Source organism: Gambusia affinis, linkage group LG22, assembly GCF_019740435.1.
Source record: "Gambusia affinis linkage group LG22, SWU_Gaff_1.0, whole genome shotgun sequence".
In the NCBI taxonomy this organism is placed as follows: domain Eukaryota; kingdom Metazoa; phylum Chordata; class Actinopteri; order Cyprinodontiformes; family Poeciliidae; genus Gambusia; species Gambusia affinis.
The window spans coordinates 4,967,510-4,989,647 of record NC_057889.1 but is presented as its reverse complement, the minus strand read 5'-3'; the positions used below and the strand labels follow the sequence as shown (position 1 = coordinate 4,989,647).

Genomic DNA, 22,138 nt, shown 5'->3' with positions numbered 1-22,138 from the left:
GTCAGTGGTTCATAGAATAGAAGAACAATGTTCATTTTACTCATAGACCTATAAAAGGTCAAATTAAAAAACTGATCATTTTAAGTTTTCTCCAGTTTTTCACAGATATATACTTAGGCAAATAAATTAGATTTTTAGTAAAAATTTGCCAAATTGTATTTGTTCTTATGGTGTCTCTTATATATGTATATTTATTCCAGATTTTTAAAAATTTATTTATTTTATTATTAACCTATAAAAAGTTAAATGTGGTCTCTTAATTTTTTTCAGAGCTGTTTAAATATTTGTAATAAATTTTGCGATAAATGTTCTTATAAATTACCTTCCACTCGCTGCTTCAATCACAGACAAGCGGTGTTGTAGATATAGGAAATACTGCCACCTGCAGGTGGGAGCTAGTAATACGTTTGAACATTTTTGTGGAAATTTTGCAATAAACTCACAATTATACATTAGCACAAAACAATTTGTTGATTTTGCATGGATTTTGTGGAATAGTGACCAAGTGGAGGGACTGACTGATGTAATTTGGCAACATGCTTTGATTTGATTGATGAACTAATATTTAAGCACAGAACTGTTATTCTGAAGGTCCATAAAAAGCTAATGTGAGCCATAAGTTTGACACTCGTAACTTAATTCTTCTTGAAGTAAGAATATTCTCACCAGGCCTCGACTTTCCATCAAAACCTCTGAAGCATTTTTCAGCAGAGTTTTCATCATTTCTTCACCCAGACAATTTACCAGAATGTTCTGCTGGGAAAGAACGTCGTAAAGTTTGTTTTGAAGCTTTAAACCTTCATCCAGAACCGCCTATGGGAGAGCAAAAAATAGCTTTAATTACATTTATATTTGTTTTTTTATTATTATGAAAACATCACTATCACCAAGAAGCTGATTGAAATATATTGACCCTCCAGCTGCATCCTGTTTTTTTTATTTTTAACAGGAACAACGAAGAGGGGAAAGGTCTAACGCTTGTATTATATTTTAGAAGATGGATCCATCTGTGGCATTTTAAAGCTCAATGAATAAAAGAATAATAAAAAAAACTCATGAGAAAAATCTGTTCTGCTTGGTCTGAAAGGCACAAAGGGAAAGGTAATTTTCATGTTATTAACACAAAGTGCAGCCGAAAAAAGCACTGGAGGCTGAAGCCTCTCTGACTTACAAAAGCACAGAGAGCTGAGTCACAACTTTAATTTACATGTTTTGAAGAAAAAGTTTAAATTTGAACATTTTTGGCAAAAAAAAAAGGGACTTTGCAAACTTAAGTTTACATGAAACTACTCTGAATCAATAAAAATTGATTCATACATGTAAATTAAAACCACAAAAAAATAATTTACATTAATTTTAAATTAAAATAAAAAAAATATGTGCATGTTTTGTAAAAAAAAATTTAATTTGAAAATTTTTGCCAAAAAAAAAAGAAAGGATTTGCATGAAACAATCCCGAATCATTAAAAATTTAATCAGACATGTCAATTAAAATCCCAAAATTTAATTTATTTTAATTTTTAATTAAAAAAATTTTGCAGAAAAAGTTTAAATTTGAACGTTATTGGCAAAAAAGACTTTGAAACAACCTTTAATCATCTGAGATTTATTCAGATGTGTAAATTAGAATCTAAAATTATAATTTGCATAAATTAATTAAAATTAAGAATTGAAATTTACATGTTTTGCAGAAAAAGTTACAATTTTAACATTTTTGGCAAAAAAAGAGAAAAAAACTGACTTTGCAAACTGAAGTTTGCATGAAACAACTCTGAATGTTCAAAAACTTTACATTTTCAGGTAGTTCTGACATTACAGCTTCATGTTAAATCATAAAATCTAATATCAAGACACACCTAGAAGTTTTTTAAGTAAATGAAATAATCTCTATAATAATACATGATTCGCTCAAATTATAAATAAAACAAGTTGATCAATATATTTGATGTGAATTTGCTTGAGGATTTTTAAAAATGGTGCAACATTTATTGCTTGTTTCATTGGTTGCTGTTTGATGTTATAAAGTTGACTTAACTTAAATCTTGGCTTATGTATCAAAACAAAACAATAAATAAATGTTAGACATAACAAAGCAGTAATATTTTACTTTAGGAGCATCTTTTCTTAACTTCTGTGGTTGGATCTAAATCTCAACCTGATCCATGTGTAATAAAAACATTAATGAATTACCTGACTGGATGATGACGACCTCTGAACTTTTGCTGCTTGGATCCACAGCTGCAGATCTCTGATGGCGCCTCTCACTGCCTCGCCCATTACTTCCACACATTTTTCCTTTTTCTGGTCAAAAACTGACCTCAGGCTGGATTTAGGGCACGAAAAAGGAGAGAATTCAGTGTTTTAGTCAAAATGTTTTTAAAAATTAATGGGAGGTGAGTTTTAACGGGAATTAAAACAACTTTTCTCTTCTTTCTGTATCAGAAACTTCTACATCTATGAACTGTGTGACTCTCTACAAGTATGAGGGCCACATTACTAAAAAATAAAAAATAAGATAATAATCATACTATAATGAGAATTAAGTTGAATTAGAATAAAGTCACAATATAACAAGAAAAACTTGTCATATTACAAGAATGAAGTTGAAATAATACGTGAATAAAGTCATAATATTTTGAAAATAGTCGATATTATAATATCAAAGTAATGATTTTATTCTCATACAACTTTATTCTAGTAATATTATGACTTTATTCTCAGATTTTACATTTTATTACTTTAATCTCATAATTTTATTATTTTTATATTCTTAGTATGACCCTAATACTCCACTGACAAAGCTATGAAATTTTCAGATCAGTCTGTTTTATATATAATTTTAACATAAATAATAAAACACTAAGAACATTGTTTTCTCCATTTTTTCTGCTAAATCAGCCATTCTCTGCTTTCTGTCAGTTACAGAGCTGCTTGCGGCTCACATCTGCTTTTATTTGCTGTCATAAACTGAGACGATGTACCTGAGGAGTTCTTTCCTAACAGCACTGACAGTAAAAATGGTTTCTGCAGGAGGCACTTCCTGTGTTTCCCTTGTCCTCTGCAGGCCATTAGCTCTGATATCCAGCTGTGTCAGTTTTTTATCCCACCCCTGAGAAGCACAAATGTTTATTTTATTGGAAGCATGCATGCAGTTTTTGACATGTGTTTATTTGGGGATGTAGTGACACTTTACAGTTTTCTTTAATGTTACCTGAACCGAACGCCACTGCTGTGTCAGCTGCAAGACATCTGGCAACACAGACAGCTCCTTCACATTTTTGGCAAGATCTCTTAGATCTGCCTGTAAAAGGGAGACTTCCTCCTGCAGAGGGATTGCACGCTCTATCGCCCTCTTGTGGTTGTGGAGGTTACTGACTTGCTCTGAAAGGCTGGCTTGGGCTTCTGCTGTGCAGCTGGCTGTGAGGGAATCCCTGAGCGTTACAAGCACTAAAAGCTCCTTTTCAATTTCTGCTACTTGTTTTGGCAAAGCCTGGGAAGTGGATGGAGACAAAGAGAAATGTGAAACATGATATAGGTGGAAATAGAATATGCAGAGTCAGCTTTCTTAAAGGGTTTTACCTCCAGAGCTGCTGCATCAGAGGTCAGCCCACCGGAGCTTTCTGTTCGGGTCTGGCAAGCCGTCATCCTCTGTTGAAGGGTTGTCAGGTGATGGTGGCAGGCCTGCAGCAGCTGGCCGAACTGTTCCTCATTACTCAAACCTTTCTGCAGGTGGGCGCACAAACCCTGCGGACATTTCAGGCAGACCAAGCATCTCAAACTCAGAGAGCCCTGTACTCAAGTAAGAGTAGCACTACTTCAGCATATTTTAAACACTGGCCTTCCAGGAAATTACTACTAAGAATTTGGTAAGAAGGAAACACAACCAATCATTTATTATTTAAAAAATTACATCATCAGACAAGAGTATGTAAAAATAAAAACAATTCACCTAGAGCTGGACGATACGGCTGAAAACATATCACCATCTAAATGTTTCACGTCAGTCAATATTGATAATTCATGTTAGTTTTTAGATTTAAATATATAACATTTAAAATGGAAAATATGTAAGATTTTCTGTTTTATCCAGTTTTTTCTCCAAGTTGTTGTTTTTTATTTTTAAGACGTTATAAGTAACGGCGGCGGAACTATAAACTGCTGCTGCGCCAGTTATGCAACAGGTTGTTGCTAGGCAACCAAAGAGCGAGTGAGCTAGCGGGCAACTTGAAACTAGGCCAAAAAATATTCACTAAGAGTTTGTGTTTTTGCAGTGTAGGGTTCACAATCCCCAAGTTAAAGACCACGGCTTTAATTTATTTTATTTTATTCATTTAGCTTTTTACTTGTTTGATTTTGGATACGTGGTCTTTCGTCTTTGCATTCTTAAACGAGGTTTTGCAGAAAAAAGTTACAAATCAAATTAGACATTTATCAATCTCTAATGTATTTTAACATGAACTCAACTGGCAGTCACTATGAAAATCTTTTTACCTTCACTTCTGCCATAAGTGCTGACCAACGGGTTTCTAACTCATCCCAGGAGGAATCTTTCCAGATGGGGTTCCTGGTTTTCTCAGCCAGCTCCCTCCTCTTCTCATCCAGACTGATTAAGGTTAATTTCAGTGATTCAGATTCAGCCTGAAGCTGCCGGGCGAGAAGGCATGCCTGCGCTCGCTCGGCTGAGCCCGGCCAGGGGAATAAAGATGGAAGCTGCTCCGCTTGGTGCTTCAGCTCTTCCACTCTGCAGGAAGCCTCCTGCCTGCTGGTCAGGTAGGCGGAGGAGAGCTCCAAATCATCTTCCAGTGCCCTAAAAGAACATTGCAAAAGCTCCTTAATATACAGACCAACAAAGAAAGTCAGAATCGGCCCAATGCAATGCCAGTTCAACGGCCGCTTAGGACCACCACACCACCAGGGGGCCCCCAAGAGCACCAAGCTACCATAATATAATAAATGTATACCTATTTAAAGTAACAGAAGCTGCATTTACATTACAAATGTGCACAATATTTTGTCAATAAACTGAAAACGTAACAATTTTGCAAACTGCTGTGTTTCCATTTTTTTTTTTTAAAGGAATTAAAATCACACATGAATAAGTTTGTTCACACGCTAAAATACGCAAATTTTCTTACTCGATTTTTATATCAAAATACGTGAGTTTTTTTTTAAATTGCTGTAGGTCCAGTAAGCAAATTTATTTCCGGAATTCCAAATTGCGCAATTATATGGTCAATGGAAATTCAGCAATTGAATAATACAAATTACATGTGGAAGAATTATTTGTATTATTTTATTATAGCCGTTACATCAATAATAGGTTAATCTCTTCCTGCTGTATCAAACTTGTTAACATGTTTACTGTAAAGTTAGTGCTTATCAGCTGATGTTACTTTCAAAAAATTTAAATATTAGGGAACACCTAAATATTACTCTGCAGTTAAAAATCCCAATTTCTTTTTAAATTGCTACTAAAGTTCAAATAAACAGCCATAATTGGAGGTAACCTAATTGCAAATTATGCTAATATGATAGCAGGTATGTTAAACACAGGAATAAAAAATAATCCGGTGTTGACATGTTGGTATGGGTGCCCCGAGTGAAAATCTGCCCAGGGCCTCAAAAAGCCCTGGGCTGGCCCTGGAGAAGGTTTTAAAACTGTGACAATCTGAGTTTTTGAAGAAATATTTCTGGCTCTAGTCACCTGAAATACGGCTGAACCGATTCCAAAAGGTTCTTCCAGTGTTGTTGTGTTTTCTGGATCTTCAGCTGAACGTCTCGTTTCAGTTCTGGAGACAATCTCTGGCTCAGACTCTCTCCAGTAACTCTGAGCTGCTCCAGAAGCGTTTCTGCTCCAGTGGTAGCTTTTAACACAGCCTGAAACAAAAACAAAATGTTTTATTGAATCACAGACGTTTCCAAACTCTGGCATAAGCAGCGTGAGACGTAATCTTTTTGCTTAGATTACTGTGTCTGGTCATTAACTGGTGATTTCAGTTTGTTTTGACTTCTGCACAACATGCCTAGAACAAGCTGGACAAACTTTAGCCAAAGGGAGAAAATGTGTCAATGGTTTGCTAAATTATTCATACTTCTTTCATTTTTTCATATTCACATGACAGACCAACTCAAAATAGATGCAATTTTGAAGTGGAAAAGATACAATTCATAATTTAACATTTTTAAGAGTAAAAATCTGAAAAGTGTGGTGTGCATTTGCATCTAGCACCACTTTTCAGTGCTATTAGAAATGTCTTTTAGGGTGTATCACTACCAGCATATCTAGAGAAACAGCTTAAGCACAGAGCTTCATTTACATTTAGGGCTAGACTTTGACTAGACCATTCTATCAAGAATGTGTTGTAATCTAGACCAGTGGTGTCAAACTCCAGTCCTCGAGGGCCGCTGTCCTGCAACTTTTAGATGTGCCTCTGCTGCTCCACACCTGAATAGAATAATTGGGTCATTAGCAAGGCTCTGGAGAACTGATCTACACAAGGAGGAGGCAATTAAACCATTTCATTCCAGTGTTTTGTACCTGTGGCACATCTAAAAACTGCCGGACACCGGCCCTTGAGGACTGGAGTTTGACACCTGTGATCTAGACGCTCTGCTGAACCCTCAATCCAATCTTGAGTCTTTTGCAGCTTTTCTGTTGCTAACAAGAAGCAGCATTCCCACAGTATGATGCTACCACCACCACAAAAGGTGGAATTTTAATTTGAGGTTCACAAATTGACAAATATTTTATCATCAGTTATAATTACCTTTGTATAATTAAAGGCTGAATTGTGGAAAACTAATAATAAAATGGTTTGGAAGTTAATTTTGTGCTGTTTTAGGTTTGTTTGAAGATCTTTAAATTACACAAAAATAAGTAATTTTGTTAATTTTTGCTAAATATTTCAAGAATATTTGTTTAGAATATGGATTACGCTCCTACCTGAGCATGACAAAGTCTTTGCTCTGCTGAAGATTCAATTTCTCCACCGTCCCTCTGTCTCAGACCATCAAACCATGACTGAATGGATTCAACCAAACCCTGGAACGGTTCTGAATCGTTACTCGGCGTGGGCGTCGCCTCCTCTGAAACGCCTCCCAGCTTTGTGCAGAAGTTGTGACATCGCTGCAGCAGATCGCAGCTCTGCTGCAGCAGCACACACTGCTGCAGGTTAGAGCTTCTTAAAGACGACACGAGTTCAGCAATACGTTCTGTCCTCCCTCTGCAAAACACAGAAAAAACTAATTATTAACTACAAACAAGTCAGTCAGATTCTTTATTTCACGTGTCAAACTCGAGGCCCATGGGCCAAATCCGGCCCGCCATAGCTTGTTTTTACAACTTTTTAACCAATATTATTGATTAAAAACAACTAACTCTGCTGTAATAACTCCTTTTTTCATTTGTTTAGCAGTTTACCTTTGTTGAAGTGCTTCTTCTTGCAGAAAACTCAGATTCTTCATCTTCGGTGCATCTTCCTCAGCTGCACAAAGCCACTCCTCCAGTTGCTCTTTCTCCGCTTGCAGCCTGCAAAGTCCATAGGCTTTAATGCACAAACTGCACAGTATACAATAGATTGAAGTGATTACAATAAGAGAAACTTTCCCACATAGAGTGTTGGGTCTATTTTGGTTCTCAACCTGCAAGGAATCGACCAAAAAAACACAAGTTACTTTTCTTCAGAAGAGGGAAGAGAAGCCAGACACGGAGAACCGCAGTCAAACACTGTCTGGGTCTCTCAGTCCTCAACTGTCTTTTATTGAAACAGAGTATGACCTAATCACACGAACATTGTCCCTCTTAACAGCTGCACACAGCATTTAAATACAAGCTCTTTTCTTTAAGTCTGCGTGTGACTATGGACATGGCACTGTTTCCTGTTCCTCTGATGAAACAGGACGTGTGTGTAAACGTTTCTTACCTCCAAACAAACATCCAAAAAACAGTTAATAATGTACCACAGACAGAAAAGGAGCCTAGTAAAAAACACGAAAGAATAATCAGGACCTACTGCTAAATTAAAACAAGCTAAACTTGCTGCAGCTCTGGTTTTATCTCCAGTTTAACCTGTTTTCTTGCTTGACTCTTATTTCCACAGCCTGTGAGTAAAAGGTTTGAATCTGAACTTCAAGATTGGATTAATCATGATTAAGTAATTACTGAAATCGTCATCAACTAATTTAGTAATTGTTTAATCATTAATTGGAGTAGACAGACTCAATTAATGATTAATGAACAACATACATTTTACATTTGATCTAAAAAGACATTTGTCTCTAAATATGTTCTACCCCTAATTTAGCTTCACATGGTTCAAATGAAGTATATTTTGCTATTGAAGTCTTTAATAGAAAAACAGCCAAATTTTGGATTATTTATTATCCAAAAAATAATCAGCAGACCAGTCCAACACTGTAGTAACGCTGAGTCAAGCAGAAAAGTCAAAGTTTGTCATCTGTTGATGTTAGAAGTATTTTTTTCTTTGCTACAAATGATCAAGCATTCACTGAATGGATGCTATGTAGTTGCATTTAGGCATTAAAATGTTATTCTCAGTTTTTAAAAAAATAATTGATTTGTTTATTTCTATTTTTTAATGCATCTTTTTGCCCTGCGACAGACTGGCGACCTGTCCAGGGTGGGGACGTTAGCTGGGGATTGGCACCAGCAACCCTCCCGACCCCATTAGGGACAAAGGGTGTATAGAAAATGGATGGATGGATGGATGGAAAATGCATCTTTAAGGATTGAATAAAAATAAGCAGAATGTGGCAATTTTCTATACGATTAATCTATAACTAAATTAACTGAACAAATTCAGATAAAATCAACAGAATTTCATCGTTGCAGCTTTGTTTTAATGTGAGATTGTCCCGACAAATGTATAAATGCTAATTCATTGAGAAGAACTAAACAAAACCATTTAAATTACTACATTCCCAGGACGTGATCTGATTGAAAATGTGAGGTTACCTGTCCAGGTGGTGGACATTCCTCTCGGTCTGCTCCTCCACCTCGGAGAAAAGCTGATGTGTGTTTCTGAGCTTCTCCTCCAGTTCAATCCCTCTGACAGAGAGACTCTGGAGGCTGCCAGGGCCGGCGATGGAGGACAGAACCTGCACATCCTCCAGTAAACTCTGCGCTTGTTCATCTTCGGTGTGGAGCCGCCGACATAATTCCTGCAGACCAGCGGTGTCAAACTCATTTTGGCCCAAATCAAGATTATGAATGCTCTTAAAGGGCCGGTTGTTCCAGAATGTATTGATAAAACCTGTACACAAACTGTTAAAATAGCAATAAATCCTTAAAATTTAAATATAATACTGAACATCTTTTCAGTCCCTCAGGATTTCATGATTCTTTTTGTAATTTTTCCAATAAAAATCAAAGTGTTTGTGGTACTAATTTGGAAATATTTGCACTAATTTATGACGGTAAATCTGACTTTTATTACTCGCTGTACAGATCATGGACTATAATCTGACATTAATTCAAACTGAGGCAGCTGTTTAGTACATGTAAGAACATTTCTGACAGTTTTTGAGAAAAATCTGCAATAAACTCCCAATTATGTATTAGTGCAAAGCAGTGCGGAAATTTGTTTATTTTGTGTGAATTTCCACAATAATTCCCAAGAATCTGGAGGGACTGATTGATATAATTTGGCAGTAAACAGATAAAAACTGCATTGGGATTAAATATCGTCGATAACATGATATTTAATCTCACTTAGTGTTTAGTGCAGAATCTAGAGGACCACATAAAAAGTTACGGCGAGCCGGATTTGGCCCACGGGCCTCCAGTTTGGTGAAGAGGAAGATGTTACTGTTATAAACGAGCATTTTTAAAACACTGAAATAGCAAGTTTGAGCAAAGCTTAACACGAATCTCCAGTTAAAACTTCCTTGAGAAAGAAAATAAGAAATTAAAAAGTGATCTCAAATTTTTGAACAGAAATTTCACCATAAATAAGCAACTTTTGACCAAATGGAGGACGCTGGATACCGAAAAGGAACAAATTTGTGAAGGAGTTTTTGTTTAACAAGTTAGAACATAATTATAAACTTAATCACTGGTCTTTTTCAGCAGACATTGTACAGCGTACCGTAAAACCAGTTGACCAAACATGACAGGGCTCAGCTTGGGTTGCTAGGTGACGGGCAGGAATTCTCGGGTTGCTAGGTAACGGGTTGGGCTTCACTGGGGTTACCAGGTCAGGGGCAGGTCCTGTCGATTTTGTTGTTCTTACATTTCAAATGTTTTCAAAACAACTAATTTCACGAAAAAAACAAAACAAAAAAAAACGGGTTGGTGTTTATTCAACACATTCTCACACCCGACTCGTCATATATTGACGAGTTGGGACGCCAAATTGACCATAATACAACAAAAAGCATATTAAACAGCTGAAGGGTATAACTGTTGCAACGTCAATATGTGAGTCTTGAATCTTCTGGAGGGGCAGGACTCTTCCTTCACCGTAAAATTTTGACGATTTTGACGATTTTGGAAGGTCGATGTTTTACATGGATTATTTACCTTACAAACATGGTCCTCATGCAAACACTGTTTCCGACACATTTCAAAACCCAAAAATTGGTTAGGTTTAAGATAAATATATTATAGTATTTAAAATTTTCTTTTTCACCACCGTCTGCTTATACACCTCCTCACTTTCCAAAAAGAGCTCCTTCAGTCCAGAAAGTCTGAAGGAAATTTGAACCTTCAGATTTGCAACAGAACAAGATTTTCATACTTATGCATCCTGAAATTTACACGTTAAACCAGACAAACTGGAAGCAAAGCATCGTTGGTGCACCTGCAGCTCCGGAGGGGGCTCTGCACTTTGAAGCAGCGACTGAATCTCTGCAGCTTTTCTGTGGAAACGCCGTGTACTCTCCTCTTGGGTCATAATCTCATTCTGGAGCCACAGTGAAAGAAGTTAGTATCCTTCAAAAAGCCAGCTGGGGAATCATAACCAGCAGGAGTTCATGTTCTAAAACACAGCAGAGAATCGGTTTTACCTGCAGAGCCTTAATGTCGTCCTCCGTCTGGAAGGACGGACCCTGAGAAAGCGCCGCGGTTCTGCTGTTGGTCCAGGTCTCCACCTCCTCCCCCAGCTGCAGGACTCCGTCCCATAACATCAAGCAAAGATGGAGGTTTTCAAGCTGGGAATTTGTTCTTTCAGACAGCTGCAGAGAGCAGAGAGATTTTATCACAGTAAAGCACAAAACCTTACTGCAGACTATCAAACGTTTAACTTGAATTTATCTGCATGTACAGGAAGTATGCAGCAAAACAGAGAGAGAAAGTGAAGATGCATTCATAATAAGACATAATAACCTAAAATAGCTGGAATTAAAAAAAATTGTAAAACATTTGAGTTGCATTTAGTTGTATCTGCTGCTCTTTAAGTCAAATAAATTTAGTCAGTTTAAGATTTTGAACCTAAATATGTGAGTCTGTGAAAGATAAACTTACAGATGTAAGATGTGTTAACCTTTTACTAATTTAGTCAAACCTCTAAGAGTTTTTAGGTTAGCGCAAAAAAAAAATTTAAAGAAGAAAAAGACAGGAATGGGAACTATTTCCCAGAATGCTAAGCGGCATGTTTTTGTATCTTGTGATGGAAGTGCGTTACATTGATCTGACTCTTGTTTATTTTTATGTCCTGTTCACATTAAATGTTTCTGAGCAGAATTTAATAAAATTCATTATCAAATCAGAAATTTTGTTCATGCAATTTGAAACAAGAATTTAAATTATTCTAAAGTAAAATAAGTGGATGTTTTAATTTGATATTATGAGTGAAATAATAGAGAAATGTGGGTCTTTAACCAGGTGAGGGCAGTTTTTTTTTTTTTCATGCATATTGTGAAATAATTATTTGGTTAAAATTGCAGCATTAAGATGTGATAAAGTGAACTTACATCCAGCCAGCGGTCCATCAGCGCATCGGCTTCGTTCTCAAACGGAGAACCGCTGCAGCCCGGGACCTGACGCAGCAGAGACTGCAGCTGCCTGCAGACGCTGCGGACCTCCTCTATGTCGTCTCCCAGACCATTCAGCTCTGCTTTTGTCTCTCCAACCTTCAAAACCCCACACAGAAAAAAATTACAAATCTCTCACACTTTACAGTTTAAAGTAACCTAATGTAATAAGTAGAAATATTCTTGAACATTTCCATGTAGTTTCCCTGTTACAACAGAATTCGAGGACGGGCATGTCTAGGTACGTTTAGATGTTTTAGAATATTTTCAGATGAGAAATTAACTAGTACATTTTATCCTTGACTTGTCTGCTGTGTTCCTTGGACTCCATGTTGCTTTCGGTTCACAATGTTCTCTAACAATCCTCTGAACTATCCACAAAACAGCTGTCCTATGTATAATGACATTAGATAACACAAAAAGTAGATAACTTCTGACCGTAATTGGTTATTTAGAAACAAGAGGAAGCTTAAATTACGTTTTCCTGGCTCTCATTTGTATTTATTTGTTGGTCTGAAACCTTAATAAACTGCATTTTAACAGTGGAAGGTGCATTTCTGCTAACCTGCTAATAGAGGAGTTAATTTTCCATTTAGCATTCTCCTAACTTTGAAAACATTTAGTGCACTTAGTTCCCCCTAAGTTAATTTTGAAGTTTGGATTGTGGATTGGTAAGAATTCAACGTTTATATTCATGCTCTTATTTTGAAGTGGGTGGAGAATGGAGCAGTTCCACTTCCCCTCTTCCCATTCCCCCCATTTCCAACAAGAAACATGCAGGAACAAAAAACCATGGGGACAAGATGTGAACATAAATAAAATATTTAATGTCTAACATCAAAAATATAACGTCAAAATTAAATTGGTGATAGAGAATTGCAGTCTTTCAAGGAAAGATGTAATTTGATTTAAAGTTAGCACTTTAGCAGTATCTTCTGCAAAATACGGTGTGGTAATGCTTTGGTGTTAGCGGAACTAATGTTTACAATTAGTGCTATAGCGTAGCACAACTAGCCGTAGCCAGCGTTACCCATTACTGCATCTCCATTTCTGGTTTTAACAAGACAAGGTGATGTCAGCATGAATGTAACATCCTGCTGTACCTTAGCGTACAGCCTCTGAAGGAAATCTTTTCCGATGTAGGAGGCTTGTTGAGCTATGGTTGCCTCAGCCTTCTGCAGCGTGCCGTCCAGCTCAGCTCGCATAATCTGAAACCTCCTCAGCAGTTCGGTCAGGGCCTGAGCCTGCTCCAGCCTGGGTGTGAACACAAACAGAAACTCTTCACTAACACACATTAAGACAGTGGCGTGTCAGGGCAACTGAAGACAGAAAATAATTGAAAAAGAGGAGTAAATTTCCACCAAACAATAAAAGAGAAAAAATTCCAGAAAAAAACAGCTCCAAGATTGAAAAATTTGATGAAAAAACCTTAATTAATCTCTTAAATCCTGTAAAAAAATAAATTAAAAAAATGCAACAAATCTAAGATATTTTCTAGAAAAAACAAGAATATTTTTGGGCTCCAAAAGTCCAAAACTTTCTAGAAATAAAAACTTGGGGCATTTTGAGCTTAATCTCTCATAGTTTGAAAAGTAAAAAATTTGTTAGAAACCCCCAGCACCCTGGAAATTTTTAGATTAATCTCTAGAAAAATAAAACATAAAAAAATTTTGATTTGAAAAGTCAACAATAAAAAAAAAAACAACTAACCAATTTTGTGTTAAAACAAACAAAAAAAATCCCAGAAAAATAAGGGTATTCTGGGCTCCAAAAGTCCAAATTTTCAAAAAAAAAAAAAAAAAAAAAAAAAACCACTTAAAAAATTTAGATTAATTTGAGAAATATTCTAAAACAAAAAAATAAACTTAGAAATTTCTGAGTTTCAAAATTAGAATTTTTTTTTTACTTGTGAAGTTCTGAAATTTCCATGATTTTTCTAGAGATTAATCTCAAAATCTGATTTTTTTTAACCTTTTTCTCTATCTGTATTTACTGTAACACGCCGTTGTACATTACAGACACACACATTTAGCTAGACTTTACCGTTCTGATGTGGCTTTCCTTGTCTCCTCCCAGAGATCCTCCACCTCTCTGCTCGGATTCTCCTTGGGGAAATCTGATTTTGAAGACGCATCATGAACGTACTGAACCTCAGAGTCAAGGCTGGCAAGAAAACTCTCCAGCTCCGTCAAAGCCCGCGTCCTGCAGAGGAAGTCAAAGAAACTCCTCACCTAATATGTTCACTGCAGCTGATTTGAGTTACTGGAATTGTCCAGACGCTTGACTAGATAAGAATTATACCATGCAAAATTAGCTGTGTTTCTATTGACCATAAAACTGCACAAATTGGAATTTCAAAAGTTATTTTTATTTTAAAAAGTCTGTTTTTGTATATTTATTAAAGCTGTCACTTTATTGTGAGAGTTCGGTATGAGAGAGATAATCTGTGGGAAAAAAACCGGAAACTCAAGCTCTTCCCTGCGCTGCTACTGCTATCTGAAGAAATGCGACGCTCCAGGTCAAAACCAACCAATCACAGCCAGGAGGCGGGTCTAAGTGCTGTGAATCATCCTCGTGTACAGGATGCTAAATGTGCTAATGGCAGAGAAACAACAGAAAACCATTTATCTACCATCATTGGTAGCTATGCTAACTAGCATTAACTTTTGTCGGAGGCTACGTTGTGTGTAGCAGAGAGCAGCAGATACGTGAGGGTGATGGAGAGCGCTAAGACCCTCCTCCTTGCCTCGTTTTGTTGTTTCTAACTGAGTGATGGATTTCTGCAGTTTCTACTGGGAGAAGGCAAAAGACCTCGATTTTCCACTTATTGATGATAATTTTAACATATACGTAAAAAACACATTTTCTAATAAAAGTTATAAACTGTGGAGTTTTTGACAATGTAATTTTGCTAACATTTGTAGTGGGAGCGCAGCCATTTGCACGTGTTTAGCTGCTTTGTAGTTTAAGCTGAATCTCGTCAGAACCAGGTGAGTGTCGTACCTCTGCTGCAGGGCCGGCAGCGTCGGCTCCAGCAGCTCCAACCTCTCAGCTGCTGCTTTGGTCTCTTTCAGCACTGCTAACAAGGCAGACTTCCTCTGCACCAAACCCTTACGCTCGTTTCCAGCTTTCCCAGCATGACTGCTCAGGCTTCTTTGCAAGAAACCCTCTTCAGATCTCAATATTTGAATTTTTGGCTCCTGCTTCCTCTTCTTAACCTCCAGTGTTGACTCTTCTTCTGTCACAGTTGGAGCAAATCTTGGTTCCTCCACATCCTTGCTTCTTTGGACGCCAATCTTTTCCAGAATATCTAGTTCTTTATCTCCCTCTTGCCTCTTGGCTCTCATTTGATCGGACAGAAAGGCCGCCACATCCCGACATGTCACAGAAGCACCATCCATGGTCAGAGTCATCCCTGCCGCCTTTAAGCTACAGTCAACAATATGGGACTGCTCCATAACAGGGTTCAAACTCTCCACTGCTGCCTGCCAAGAATGTCTCTCCCTTTGCAGCTCCGTTTCATTTTTACGATCGTTGGGGTCTCGGTTTGCCAACAGTGTTGGACTCTCAGCCTTGATGTCTCTCAGGGTGGCCAGGAAGTGATCCAGAGTCTCCACGGCGGATTGAACGCCGTCCAGCTGCTGTCTGAGCTGCTCCAGATGACGAACATTACAGAGGAGGAGTGACTGGCGCAGGAATGGCTGCGATGTGGCTCCCGGCCCTCGCTGTTCCTCCTCTTCAAGCCTTCTCATCTCATCCTTCAGCGTTTCATCCATCTCCTGGGAAACACATCAAGGGTTAACGCTCATGTTTGCATATTTCAGTCCAGACGCAGGCTGGTGGGAAACCGTCGCTTACCTTCAGGTCAGAAAACAGTGAGGATTCATCCAACGCCAGAGAGGAGACGTCCAAAGGCTGCCTGATGATCTGGTTTAGCTTTTCTGTTATTATTGTCGCCTGACTGTCTGCAGACTCCATCGGGTCGGAGGTACTTTTCAGGGGAACCATTCTGCTGTACCAAGAATCACAGAAAAAAAACAATTCCTTTAATAAACTGTGTTAATGACAGAAATTAAATTATTCATACTCCACTAAACTTAGTTAAGCGTAACCACTAGGTCTGTGTCAATAAACAATATATCAATTAACTGTATTATAAATTATAGTAAGCTCAATAATTTCTATTTGAATAATTTATTGTTGCTCTCTTTCTACCAAAACCTGGAGGACAAAAGTCTTCAGTCTGGTGCTTTTTCTTTTTTTTAAGCACAATTTTTGTTTACAGAAACTTGATAATTCATTTTTATGTTTCCGTTTTGTTTATTTATTTATTTGGGATATTTAAAATGTCTTCCGTTCCAGAGTCAAATGTTCATTAGAACTTAACGTTGTTGATCTTTGAGGATATCTTTTTGCATTTTAATGGCATTACCACTTTATTACTTGAAAATGATCTAAAAACAACAATATTATTTTTTAGCGCGGTAACTTCTGGGGCAATTTATAGTCCAGCAAATATATTATATAATTTTCTACCTGCATCTCTTTGATATACAGTACAGACCAAAAGTTTGGACACACAGTTGGGTCCATATATATATATATATATATATATATATATATATATATATATATATATATATATATATATATATATATAATTTTCACATTATATGTGTGTAATGTAAAAATGTAATGTAATGTAATGTAAAAGCTTCTTTTAAGTAAATAAATCCTTAATATTGATCCACCATTTCACTTATAATCTGACATTTTTTCCATATCATAAATAAAATAATCTGCCAGTGGATCTATAACTGGGTTGCTAGGCGACGGGCTGGGCTTGGCTTGGCGTTGCTAGGTAACAGTGCCAGTGGAACTAGAACTTTCCATCAATATTAAGGAATTATGGACTTAAAAGAAGCTCCTATATGTGAAATTTTACATGTGAGCCAGTTTTGTCTTATTTCAAGTACTAAGCTAGCTGCACTAGAAACTAGACCAAAAATACTTGGTAAGGTTTTGTGTTTGTCAGTGAATTTAATCTGTACCTTCCTGTTGCGTCCTGTTTAGTGGCCCGCCGCTCATCTGGTTCTGGGATGACGGTCCATTCTGCCTCCTGTTTGCTCTCCACAGTGTTGCTCCTAACAACAGCCTGGAAGATGAGAGAGCTGCGTAGTAACAGACCATCAGAGCAGAGAGGAAGAGGTGGAGCAGTGAGCCTATCCGATTAAAAACAGATTAGTCTCCTGTACAGGTCAAGCATGGCAGGTGAAACTGCTGAGTGTGTTTCTGACTGGGCAGGTTGGTGAAAAGGCAACGATAAAGAAACACATCTAATCTATCATTTTTGTATTTTAACAATGAGGACATAAAACCATACTAACAGATTTGAGAATAATCTGAAAGTAAAGCAAACAAGTCAGAGTTTTGAGCTGAACCCGGTAGAGAAAACTAAAATCAGCAATGAAACTATGATTGGTACTCAAGTTGAGCTTGAATAATCCCTTGCAGAAAGAAGGGAACATTTACAAAGGAAATATTTATTATTTTGTGATTATTTGAAAGGCTAATGGCAGAAATTGATAAAGGAAAAATAAAAGAAGCAACCAAAATATAAACTAATCAATCAAGTTTATTTATACCATTAGGTAGATTTGGTTACAGTAATAAGAGTTAGCTTTCTTGCCAAACAGCAAACTTTACACAATAAATAGTAATATAATTAGATGTGGCCAGGTGCTCAATACTTTAAAATGTTTAAAAAAACATAAAAACAATAAAATAAAAACATACAGTTAAATACAGTATCCACATTAGGACAAGATAAAAAAATTAAAAAATATATTAAAGTTATGTTAAATTGAATTTTGGAGCAAAACTGGATTTATACCGCTTACTTTTACATTTAGGGATTAAAATATTTAAATATCTCCAAAAATGTTTGGTTATTAAAAATGTTTTAAAAATAAAAACAAAACTTTTAAATGTAAGTTATATTGCACGTGTGAAACACTTAAAACTTTCCATCTGTTTATTTTTATTTTTTTACACGTGTAAATTTAAAACAAGAAAAAATAATAATATTAATAATATCTCAAACATATAATGGGTCTGTTTTTGAACATTAGTGTTGAAATAAAGATCAGTCTAACTTTAAAGCTTTGTAGGACAAATGCTAACTGCTGAATGCAATAAAGTTAAAACTTAAAGATTGTAGGCAAGGTAACTGTAGTTTATGGCGATAATCTACTTAAAGTCTTTCTGGAGACAAAACTACAACTCATCTTTCAAAATACATTAAAAGACCTGGGCTTTCATTTCATTTTTGTGAACTTGGAGTGAGGAAAATCAGGTATTCAACCTCTTAACCATGTGAATAAATGAAGCTCCGGAGCTAAATTACATGAAGAAAACAATATTTTTCATCATACCTGTATATGACTCTGAGCCTGCTGACCGCTCCCTGTGATGTGCAGCAGGTGAGCTCGCAGCAGCTGCTCTTCAGCCCGAAGTGAAGGCTTCTGCTTCTTCTCCCGCCTGTCTCCTTGGTTCTGCCTCAGGTGGTCCTTGTTTCCTGGCGGGACGTCCCAGACTCGCATCCGCAGGGCGTCGTCGTCTCTTTGAGCGTCCGCTGCCTTTCCTGAGGGCAAAATGTCTTGTTGCGCTCCGTCCAGGCCGCGCTCCGGAGCGAGACTGCAGCCTGGCTGCGTGTCGGCCGGACTCAGCGGGGGGTTTACCGCAGGCTGCTGTCCCCTGCTGAGATAAGAGACGCTGATGAGGGGGAGGCCAAAGGCAGCCGCAGCTACTCAACCCAACAGACGTTTCATTAAATTTAGAGACTGCAGGGATTAGAGAGATAAAAGTTGGAAATAAAATCTTTTGCATCAGTTAAATCATCAAGCGTAACGATTTTTACCCAGATAAACATTCAACACTTTTCTAAAGAAAATCTGTCAAAAAAAAAAAAAAATAATAATAATTTCAATGCAACAATAAGAATAAATAATAAACTTAATGACAGAACAAGTAATAAAAAACAACAAGCTGATGATGAAAATAAATAAATTTACAGAAAAGGTTGAAATCAACTGAATTCAGGGCTGAACATGATGGATGAAAAACGTATCTCAGCATAAGAATTTCATGTCAGTTGAAATTGATAATTATTGATAAGGTTTTTGTTTTAAATATCTAAAATAATGCCAAACTGGCGGAGCTCCTGTTTTATCCACAGTTTTCACTCCATGTCATTGTTTTTTTATTTTTAAGCAGTTATGAGGCGGATTAGCGGAACCTTAAACTGCTGCTGCGTGTGCTGCTCAACAGGTTGTTGCTAGGTAACCAAAGGACAAGTGAGTTAGTTGATTCCACCAACCTAGCTTAGCTGGCTGTGAGACACTGAACAGATAAAGCCTTTCCTCTGCCTACATCACCCAGAACGCTGTGCAGTTTTCAATCTGAGTTCACTGAATATTCTATATACTGAATACTTTTATATATTGATATTGTTTACGTATCACAATATATATTGTTATTGATTTACTGTCCAGCCCTAATCAGTAGAACGAATTATTAGAACTAATTCAACATATTTTTACTCAAGTAAAAGTATAAAGTAGCCGGCCAAGAAATAACTCAATAAAAAGTACAAAAGTGTTTGGTATAAAATTTACTCAAGTGCTGAGAAACTGATCTAAACTTTAAGCATTTAATATTTACATCGTCAGATGTACCAAAAATATAGTTTTGTTGAAATTCTGGTATTTTAACAAGCAAAATGAAAATAATTCATATAACTAACATAATTACAAAATAACAAAATCTGAAAAAGAAAAATTGTCCTAAATCAGTTTCCTTCAATATAAAACTTATGAAACTAACCAAAGAATCCAAGTGTGTGCATGTTTGGTGAGTTTTTGGTTAAAACTATAATCAATCAAGTTTCAATCAAGTTTATTTGTATAGCACATTTCAGTAACAAGACAGCTCAAAGTGCTTTATGTTGTGAAAACATAGAAAAGTTACTCTCAGTGGGTAGAGTATCCAGAAATTACTGTTCTAGTTTTGCACTAAATGCAGGATAAACTGCAAATCTAGATGTGCATTATCTTACCTCTTAATTTGAGTTTTCTGCACTTTCCCAGGCTCTGTCTGCCGGTCTGTTGCCGAGCCGGAGGATTTCTCCACTGACAAAGTCTCACACAGTTCTCTGAGAGATTCAAAGCGTTCCTCGACAGATGCAGCCTCCTGGGTGACCGCCTGGGAGACAAACCTTTCTTAATAAATATCTTTAAATATCATCAGGTGTTGTGGTAATATTAAACTCCTGTAAGTACCTTACGGTTCTCTTGAAAGTAACTGTGGTCAGTCTGGTCAGCAGCGTCATGCAGAGCATTAGTAAAAATGTCACAAGCAGTAAATGGCTGCTTTACTTCTCTGATTTTAGACGCCTGGATGGAAATAAAGTCAGCCATTTCTCTGCGCACATCCTGAACATGACACAAAAAAGGACACTGGTGTCTGTTAGGGGTGACGTTATTATGTTAATTAGTTCAATTCACATCAGTATATGTAAACAGTAAAGGCATTAAATTGGAATCATAATAGTTTTACTTATTAAAATAAACATACATTGTACACCCAAACAAATGTCATATCTGTTTTTATAGCTTTTAGGCCAAAATTTTAACTTTTGATTATAGCATTGGTTTTAGGGATGCAAGTTGTCGATTAATGAGTTGATTTACAGTTGACTGACCTTATCTATTGACTAACGATTAATTCATAAAACGGCCATTTTCTTAAAAATCTGAGTTTTTTCTTTTATCAAGAGGACCGCTGTTCTGGGCACATTTTTTCATAATATGGTGAAAAACCTTAAATTAAAATATTATTTTGTATCAACTGTATTAATACCAACTTCTCACATAGTTAGAGATATTTCTAAAATATAAACAGGAACTTCTTACGTTGCTGAATAGAAAAATGACATTAAAATATGTGAAACATAAAACCCCCTCATTAACAGAAAGTTATACAAAAGTGCTGTCATCGTTGCCTAAGATAGAAATGTTAAAACTTCGCTCCATGAAGTGCATTAACTCACCACAGCCATCAAAAAAATCACCTTTACTTATTGACATCATGTTTTATTTCATAATATTACGATTTTTTTAATTAATCTCCTCTGCTTTTCTGTTGTCAGATTGTCGCTTTCGTAATAAACAATTAACTTTTGAACGAGAAGTTGACTGCGGCGCGGTTGAATTAGATTTATTAAAGTGATAACTTAAAGAGCTTGTCGAGTGTTTATATAAAAAAAACAAAAAAAAAAACGCATAAAGTAAATTTTACATCCCACACCGAACTCTGTTTCGATCATTCCGCTTTGACGTTCAAAGACAGCTCCGTCATCTTTGTTTCCATGTCAACGGCTGCGCCTGAGGATGACCAGCAGCGCCCTCTGTTGGATGGAGGTCGAACTACAATTCTAAAATGAGGTCTGAGCAGACGTTACTAAAAGCAGGGCTGGCCCAAGGCTTAAGCGAACTAAGCAGCCGCTTAGGGCCCCAATGCCAATAAGGGGCCCCCTCAGTGGAGATGATGGGTTTTTTTTGTTTTTTTTTTTGTGATGATTTCTATGTCATAATATCAAAACACACAATTTCACTATGAAGTAATTTGTTTTTACAATAATATATATTTGATAATGTATGTAGAAATCATCATTTTAATGGTTCTAAAAAAAATTAATAAATAATAAATTAAACAAACATTATTTTTTTTACATCCACTTCTAAGTTATGTGAATCTTCTGCCAAAATCATTTGAAGGCTCAGAATCAACCCGGTACCGGTACCGGTCCACATTCTCAAAGCAGAAAAACTTACCTGGTATAAATTAAAGTTTTAACTACTGGAGTTACGCTAAAGAGAAATTTATTTAATCAAAGAATATCATGAATATGTGGGTAGAGCTGCACCAATTGCAGTTTTCTGGCCGATCCCTGGTTACTGATCTTTAAAAAGCTTGACCTGCCCATTTTGATTTTGGCTGATATTAATTTTTTTGTCTGAAATGTCGCTAAATATAGCAATAAAGTCGGTGAGTTGGCAACAGTGGGGTGAATATTAACTGTAATCGT

General features: G+C 36.6%; 2 protein-coding genes across 3 annotated transcripts in view; both read right to left on the bottom strand.

Annotated features, from left to right (window-relative positions):
- LOC122825189 (nesprin-2) overlaps nucleotides 1–9,086 on the bottom strand; it is a 79,704-nt gene extending 70,618 nt beyond the window's left edge. For both annotated transcript variants that reach the window (XM_044106375.1, XM_044106376.1), the window contains exons 1-10: nucleotides 8,975–9,086; nucleotides 7,421–7,528; nucleotides 6,944–7,223; nucleotides 5,705–5,877; nucleotides 4,492–4,807; nucleotides 3,580–3,744; nucleotides 3,212–3,490; nucleotides 2,982–3,109; nucleotides 2,191–2,323; nucleotides 667–813 (exon numbers count right to left, since the gene is read on the bottom strand). In XM_044106375.1, coding sequence (XP_043962310.1) covers nucleotides 667–813; nucleotides 2,191–2,323; nucleotides 2,982–3,109; nucleotides 3,212–3,490; nucleotides 3,580–3,744; nucleotides 4,492–4,807; nucleotides 5,705–5,877; nucleotides 6,944–7,223; nucleotides 7,421–7,464 — 1,665 coding nt within the window. In that variant the 5' untranslated portion in view covers nucleotides 7,465–7,528; nucleotides 8,975–9,086. The remainder of the gene's footprint in view (nucleotides 1–666; nucleotides 814–2,190; nucleotides 2,324–2,981; nucleotides 3,110–3,211; nucleotides 3,491–3,579; nucleotides 3,745–4,491; nucleotides 4,808–5,704; nucleotides 5,878–6,943; nucleotides 7,224–7,420; nucleotides 7,529–8,974) is intronic.
- The window catches only part of syne2a (spectrin repeat containing, nuclear envelope 2a), a 32,441-nt gene continuing 19,273 nt past the window's right edge, over nucleotides 8,971–22,138 (bottom strand). The window contains exons 25-36 of the mRNA XM_044107433.1: nucleotides 20,331–20,483; nucleotides 20,108–20,253; nucleotides 18,426–18,747; nucleotides 17,043–17,146; nucleotides 15,850–16,003; nucleotides 14,995–15,770; nucleotides 14,035–14,193; nucleotides 13,095–13,245; nucleotides 11,932–12,090; nucleotides 11,026–11,193; nucleotides 10,821–10,922; nucleotides 8,971–9,180 (exon numbers count right to left, since the gene is read on the bottom strand). Coding sequence (XP_043963368.1) covers nucleotides 8,971–9,180; nucleotides 10,821–10,922; nucleotides 11,026–11,193; nucleotides 11,932–12,090; nucleotides 13,095–13,245; nucleotides 14,035–14,193; nucleotides 14,995–15,770; nucleotides 15,850–16,003; nucleotides 17,043–17,146; nucleotides 18,426–18,747; nucleotides 20,108–20,253; nucleotides 20,331–20,483 — 2,604 coding nt within the window. The remainder of the gene's footprint in view (nucleotides 9,181–10,820; nucleotides 10,923–11,025; nucleotides 11,194–11,931; nucleotides 12,091–13,094; nucleotides 13,246–14,034; nucleotides 14,194–14,994; nucleotides 15,771–15,849; nucleotides 16,004–17,042; nucleotides 17,147–18,425; nucleotides 18,748–20,107; nucleotides 20,254–20,330; nucleotides 20,484–22,138) is intronic.